This window comes from Eriocheir sinensis, unplaced genomic scaffold (assembly GCF_024679095.1).
Source record: "Eriocheir sinensis breed Jianghai 21 unplaced genomic scaffold, ASM2467909v1 Scaffold1904, whole genome shotgun sequence".
Classification (NCBI taxonomy): Eukaryota; Metazoa; Arthropoda; class Malacostraca; order Decapoda; family Varunidae; genus Eriocheir; species Eriocheir sinensis.
The window spans coordinates 6,205-14,180 of NW_026111300.1; the positions used below are offsets into that span (position 1 = coordinate 6,205).

General features: G+C 42.7%; 1 protein-coding gene across 1 annotated transcript; it reads right to left on the reverse strand.

Moving 5' to 3' along the window:
• Positions 1 to 534: 534 nt before the first annotated feature.
• On the reverse strand, positions 535 to 826 carry LOC126990696 (carbohydrate sulfotransferase 14-like; the record flags this gene model as incomplete). The annotated part of the gene is given in 1 exon segment (XM_050849380.1): positions 535 to 826. A coding segment is annotated over 1 exon segment (238 nt), but the record flags the coding sequence as incomplete, so codon positions are not given.
• Positions 827 to 7,976: the final 7,150 nt, after the last annotated feature.

The following is a 7,976-nucleotide window of genomic DNA, read 5'->3' on the forward strand; positions in this document are numbered from 1 at the left end:
TAAGAAATACAGCACTATTTATTTATTAAATATACGAAGGGGAAGCTGAAGATGTCCTGCTTCTCACCCCGCGGAGTCAACACTTTTTCGACTCCTTCCGCTCTCTCTCGAGGTAGTATTAAACAACCCCAACCACGCGGGGACGTTAATACTGCGGTTCACAGCCAAGGGAAAGGGAAGGGAAAGGAAAGGGGATGGGGGAGATTAATATTATGGCCGTGAGGCCCGAGTCCCACCAAAGGACGCTGACAATTTACAACTATCGCCGAGTGGCGGAAGATTACCCACGTTCTGTCCACATTTTTAATCAACTCTTACTTCAGCGACTTCGTTCAAGGGGAGCACCTGGGGGCCAGCGTGGCCCATGCAAAAGTCATACATTACAACACTATAAATATAAAAAAATTCGTCTGCGCCACTATCGGGTTAGAGTCGTCCAATAGGCACTTCAAGAGAGACTACCGGCGCTTTAAGCAGCACTTAAAAATTAAAGGTCATTGAGCAAAACTTAGGATTTTTGTTTGCTTCTTTTCCTTTTTTTTCATTTTTTCTTTTACTTGTTTGTATATTTACATGAAAAATTCGAATTTATTTCAACTTCTCAGTTAGTAAATCTGTTTTATTGAAAGAAATATAGTCGAAAATTGAGTCCGGATCGTAATGAAACAGACTAAAATCTAAATGATAAATCTCGATGAACTTCTTAATGATTTCTAGCTTCAGAGTGGAGTAGTAAGTGGCAAGTAGCTTTCTGGTGTCTGTCACAGCTTTGTTCCTATGCTCCAAGGCTAAGCTGGGGTTCACCTTCTTGTCAAGTCCGCTCATCCTGATAATGAGAAAATTAACAGTTTAATACCTGAAACATCTCTTGAATCATCAGTATTTGTATAATATTAGTGATAAAGTTTTGTATGGCTTATAGCATTATAAGTTAGGATAAACGTTACTTGTATGCTATGATAATAATCATTATCTAAACACTGTAATGAAGAAACAAGAAAACAGACGATGAATTTAATTTAACAGCGTATCATGGTTTAGTATCACATATGGGGGTAGGGCTTCCTACCTCCATGGTATTACACATAAAGTAGAATACTTAGAATATATAATTACGTCGATTTTTTTTGGGGGGGGGGGTGGATATTCCTTTTCCTCCTCTGATTAAAAATCTTTAAACTTTATCAATGTCAATGTATGACAGCCTCAATAGAAGAACTTATAGGACTTTCAAAGAATACATATATATATATATATATATATATATATATATATATATATATATATATATATATATATATATATATATATATATATATATATATATATATATATATATATATATATATATATATATATATATATATATATATATATATATATATATATATATATATATATATATATATATATATATATATATATATATATATTTTTTTACAGCTAAGAAGACAGCTCAAGGGCGCAAAGAAAAATAAAAAAAAAGCCCGCTACTCACCGCTCCTGAATAGAGGTCAAAGGAGTGTCCAAAAAGAGAGGTCAATTTCGGGAGGAGAGGTGTCCTGATACCCTCTTGAAAGAGTTCAAGTCGTAGGCGGGAGGAAATACAGATGAAGGAAGATTGTTCCAGAGTTTACCAGCATGAGGGATGAAAGAGTGAAGATGCTGGTTGACTCTTGCCTAAGGAGTTTGGACAGTATAAGGATGAGCATGAGTAGAAAGTCGTGTGCAGCGGGGCCGCGGGAGGGGGGGAGGCATGCAGTTAGCAAGTTCAGAAGAGTAGTCAACATGAAAATATCGATAGAAGATAGAAAGAGAGGCAACATGGTGGCGGAATTTGAGAGGTAGAAGACTATCAGTAGGAGGAGGAGAGGTGATGAGACGAAGAGCCTTTGACTCCACTCTGTCAAGGAGAGCTGTGTGAGTGGACCCCCCCCACACATGAGATGCATACTCCATACGAGGGCGGACAAGGCTCCTGTAAATGGATCGCAACTGTGAAGAGGAGAAGAACTGGCGGAGACGGTACAGAACGCCCAGCCTAGAGGAAGCTGATTTAGTAAGAGATGAGATATGAAGTTTCCAGTTGAGATTTTGAGTTAAGGATAGACCGATAATGTTTAGTGTTGAAGAAGGTGATAGCTGGGTGTTATCAAAGAATAGGGGATAGTTGTTTGAAAGATTGTGTCGAGTGGATAGGTGGAGAATCTGTGTTTTTGAGGCGTTGAAGGACACCAGGTTCCTCCTGCCCCAATCAGAAATAATAGTAAGGTCTAAGGCTAAGCGTTCTGTTGCCTCCAGCCTTGACTCGTTAAGTTCCTGTGGAGTGGGTCTTATATTGAAAGAAGTTGAGTAATGCAGAGTGGAGTCATCGGCGTAAGAATGGATAGGACAGTTCGTTTTGGAAAGAAGATCATCATTGAACAACAGGAAGAGAGTTGGAGATAGGACAGAACCCTGTGGTACACCACTGTTAATAGGTTTAGGGGAAGAACAGTGACCGTCCACCACAGCAGAAATAGAACGGTCAGAAAGGAAACTGGAGATAAAGGTACAGAGAGAAGGATAGAAACCGTAGGAGGGTAGTTTGGAAAGCAAAGATTTGTGCCAGACCCTATCAAAAGCTTTTGATATGTCCAGCGCAATAGCAAAGGTTTCACCGAAACGGCTAAAAAAGGATGACCATGAGTTAGTTAGGAAGGCAAGGAGATCACCAGTAGAACGCCCCTTGCGGAACCCATACTGGCGATCAGATAGAAAGCTAGAAGTGGAAAGGTGCTTTTGAATCTTCCGGTTAAGGATTTAGTCAAAAGCTTTAGATAGACAGGAAAGTAAAGCCCTAGGGCGGTAGTTTGAGGGATTGGAACAGTCACCCTTCTTAGGCACAGGCTGTACAAAGGCATACTTCCAGCAGGAAGGAAAGGTAGATGTTGATAAGCAGAGACGAAAGAGTTTAACCAGGCAGGGTGACAGCACGGCAGCACAGTTTTTAAGGACAATAGGAGGCACTCCATCAGGTCCATAAACCTTCTGAGAGTTGAGGCCAGAGAGGGCATAGAAAACATTATTTGGAAGAATTTTAATAACAGGCATAAAGGAGTCAGAGGGAGGATGAGTATGAGGAATATGCCCAGAATCGTCCAAGGTGGAGTTCTTACAGAAAGTTTGAGCGAAGAGTTCAGCCTTAGAAACAGGTGAGACGGCGGTGCTGCCATCAGGGTTAAGGAGAGGAGGGAAAGAGGAAGAGGTGAAATTGGAGGAGATATTTTTGGCTAGATGCCAGAAGTCAGGGTTACCCTCTAATGATACCCAAAATAATAGTCAATAAAGCAAGCCTCCTCCTACCATGCCTAACAGTATATAGCTAGGAAGTATTATAGCATGAGGCAGAAGTTTCGGTAAAAATTATCTCACTAGTCTCAGTTCAATTGCAGACAACAACAAATAAATAGGGTAAGGTCAGGCCTATAACTATTAAAACACAGCCTACATATATACAGCAGTACCCGGTAAGTCAAAGAACAGACAGAATAGAGAAACATGTACAGTACGCCTACTACATGTACTACATAATAGTACCAACAACATAGAATACCCACCAAAGCAAGGGAAAATTCGGTACAATTAATGAACAACTGGCACCTAAATTAAAATTATTGTTGCACACTCACCTTTTGCTCCTCACCTGTACGTCAGCTGGCCACCACCGGGGGTGTCAACAGCAACAATCCACTACACATGCAATAACACTAGCTGGCAAGTGCACACTCACACCAACATACAATTTACAGGCACTCACTGCACAGAGTGCACCCTCGTGCTCACAGCATTCCAACCAGAGTTAAATTAGGTTAGATTAGGTTTAGTTACATTAGCAGGAATGGGTGTGAGCGTGAGGGTGCACTCTGCGTAATGAGTGCCCAATTTACGTAGGTATACCATCCAACCCGCACTCACACACAAGGAATAACCACTCACACTTACTCACACACCTATATAGATGTGTATTGATCTAGAAAAAAATGTACACACTGAGACACATATGTTTCGCCCCAAACAGGTTTTCTCCTGACGATGTTAAGAAAAAAGACAACTGCACACCATTACACAAGTAATACGAGCAACATACGTACCGTACTGTACTACACCACACAAAACACATCCACACACATCATACTGTTAGTATTAGATGCAAACGGCAGGTCAGAGCAACAAGGAAATCACCAAAGACGGGGGAGGGCAAGAGCGATCTTACTGTACACATGTTCTTGTTGTGTATTTGCTGGGGCCCGTGAAAGCCGTGGTACCACAGCCCATAGGTAGTGCCCCAAAGGTGCAAGTAGCAGGTGGATGACTGTTTGACTTGAGTTGCTCCGTTTTCTTGAGAAAGGTTCTGGCGAGTTTTAGGATCTTGAAGGCCAGGCCAGGGTCTTGGTTACCACTCAGGAGGTCAGATACTGTGGGTCTGTGGATGTGGAGTGAGGCCAGTGAGTGGAGGAGTTTCCCTGTTTCTGGTTATGGTGTTTTCCTTCCAAAAACCGCTTGATCTTGATTTTACAGGAGACTCAACAGCTTCCCCATGAGTCAGGCCTTTGGAACAGCAACTCCTGTAAAGAAAAGTAGGTAAATTTATTGCAGAGGCCAGAATAGGATTTGGGGGTTGAAACTATTTTTTCCTGATAGATTTCGATGTGCTCTTTATGAATTTGATATTTTTTTCCATCACAATTTTTTTTGCCCCCCACCCCCAACTAACCAAACCAAAACTAACTTAAATTCCAGGGGGGAAGGAAAAAAAACATTTATATTTTCAATTAAAAAAAAAACCCTGCCCCCTAACGTAACCAAAACTAACCTAACCTGACCTAACCAAACCTAACCGAACATAACCTAACTTAACCCACCTAACCTAACCTAAAGTATTGGGGGGGGGGCAAAAAAAATTGCAATGGAAAAAATTGTCAGATTTCTAGTCAGCACATCGAAATCTATCAGAAAAAAAGTAGTTTCAACCCCAAAATCCTATTCTGACCACTGTGATAATAATACTGAAAAATACATAGGAACAATACACAGCATACACAATATATTCTCTATACCTGGCACACCACATTCTCTCCAAGTACTCCTTCACTGCCACAATCATCTTTTCAGTCGTATCCACACATAGTCCCAGCAGCAACACCATCCATTCTCTACCTTTCATTCTCTACATCCCCGTTCTAACAACTGCTCTCATCTCTCTATCATACTTCTCACATTCCAGTACCAGGTGCTCAACAGTTTCATCCTTTCGTCACATCCTAAGGTATCACCCTAAGGTACACAAGGTTCCTGTTTTCCAAGTTTCGAGTTGGTCTTGATACCAACACAGGAAACCAAAGCTCACGCCTCTCACACGCCACTCCACTCCACCTGGTGGTCACACCACTCTCACACACGCCACAGGTGCTCACAGGCATCTTCAAGAGTAAGTAGGCTTACTCACAGCAAAAACTAGGGTCAGAAGAGTAGCAAAATCGTCGTTAAATCAGATGAATCTGGTCCGTCCTCTCTCCGCTCCATTTTGAATATTCTTGATCTTGATCTTGATGTTACAGGAGTCTCAAGATTCCTCTTGAGTCAGGCCTTTGAAACGGCAGCTCCCGTAGAGACAAAACAAACGAGCAATACACAAACTACACACTACTCTCTACACCTGGAACACCACAATCATCGTCTCTGTCATCTCCTCACTCTTTATTGTTTGCACCTTTTCCTCGGCCGGACTAAACAGCTTTGCAACAAAATAATGTGCAATCCAGAGATTAATAATGAAGTTTTATTTTAACTTTTCAGGCTTCGAAACTATAATGGCCTTTAAAGTTAGAGAAAATTCACAAAATACGTTTTAGAACACTTCTTACAGTTGATCCAAGGTGGCCCACATTGCCCACATGGGTCCCACATCAGACCCATGCTTATAAACATTTGCCCACATATTGCCCACATAGGCCCCACATGGGCCAAATGGAACCAACTCCGCCCACTCACAAACCCATATGGGGCCCACATTTTTTGCTAGCTGGGAAGCGACCGCCCTTACTTTAGCAGACGACACCACGTGAATCACAAGCGTGTTCTCAGAACTGCCAGCCAATTGTAAGGCAGCCGCCTTCAACTGCGGCTTAAAAACGACCTGTTCTCACTTCCCATTTGCTGCTTATTAACAAGGTACGTATTTTGAGATAACAAGGGAGTAAAGTCGAAAAAATTGTGATAACAAGGGAGTAAAGTCGAAAAAATTGTGATAACAAGGGAGTAAAGTCGAAAAAATTGTGATAACAAGGGAGTAAAGTCGAAAAAATTGTGATAACAAGGGAGTAAAGTCGAAAAATTGTGATAACAAGGAGTAAAGTCGAAAAAATTGTGATAATAAGGAGTAAAGTCGAAAAAATTGTGATAACAAGGGATTAAAGTCGAATAAATTGTGATAACAAGGGAGTAAAGTCGAAAAAATTGTGATAACAAGGGAGTAAAGTCGAAAAAATTGTGATAACAAGGGAGTAAAGTCGAAAAAATTGTGATAACAAGGGAGTAAAGTCGAAAAAATTGTGATAACAAGGGAGTAAAGTCGAAAAAATTGTGATAACAAGGGAGTAAAGTCGAAAAAATTGTGATAACAAGGGAGTAAAGTCAGAAAAAGTCATTATTTTCCACGGGTCGGAACCAAGAAGCGCTTTTACATGGATTTCAATACCACGAGTTTTGCAATCCTCGAGTTTAGCGCCATACCTTCGAAATGAAGCAAGCGCGAAACTCGAGAGGGTACTGTATATCACGGATGGCTTTTATCACGCCTCGGGTATACTCTCTCTCTCTCTCTCTCTCTCTCTCTCTCTCTCTCTGGTTATTTTACGCCTAGGAAGCGTTGGTAGCAACTGTAATGATAACTGGAACACTGTTGACGAATATGCAAACCAATCATGCGTAATAGTACATACGAATATGTAGCAGAAACCTGTTGGGTATTCGCCTGTTGAAAGGATAGAATACGCTTGCCGCGTCTCTTTTGTCTGTCTTTTGGCGCCCGTTGTCGTGCTTCGAGCCAGAATAAACAAGGATGCCGGCCTGTCTCCTGAGTTGAGTATCTCTGACCTCCTTCCTGTTCGTATGCAACAAATGGCGACGAGGATGGGATCGTCAGGAACAGGAAGAGATGGAGGTACCGTGCTGCTGCTAAGCTGTTAGAGCCACGGAGTGTAGCCTGGACATGGACGGCCCATGAGTGCAGCGCTGCCAGTTCGACCGCCAATTATCAGATCAGCACTCTCTCCCGGCCTACCCACCCACAACCCACCTGTTTATCTCTCTCTCTCTCTCCCTCTCGACCCGGGGGAGGGACCTAGAGGGACACACCGACCACCACCACCACTACCAACACCACAACGTGGCAACATGGGAAAAAATCGCTGCCACATGTCATAGAATTTATACATGTACTATGTAGCTTCCTTTCTATATACAGAATATATAAAATATCGCTTTCAAATAGCACATGGATGGGAAATAAGAGAGAGACGCATGTACGAAGGCTGAGTTGGCAGCATGGGTAGAGGTAAACGACGATACCAGCTCCACCCTGAACCGACTTCTTGCTCGGAACAGACTATAGTGGACTGGTACCTGTAGCTGCGCATGCGGCCTGTAGCCTTGGCGGTGGATGCTACCTGCCGGGGGCCACTTGCTGTGCTGGTGATCCTGTTGTTCCTGCCACACGGATTGGAGGACGTGGGATCCTTGGAGGTGGGATCGACCTACTGCCTGCAGCCTGAAGTGAGGTGGGATCGACCTACTGCCTGCAGCCTGAAGTGAGGTGGGATCGACCTACTGCCTGCAGCCTGAAGTGAGGTGGGATCGACCTACTGCCAGCAGCCTGAAGTGAGGTGGGATCGACCTACTGCCAGCAGCCTGAAGTGCTACGTGGACAGCGGCAG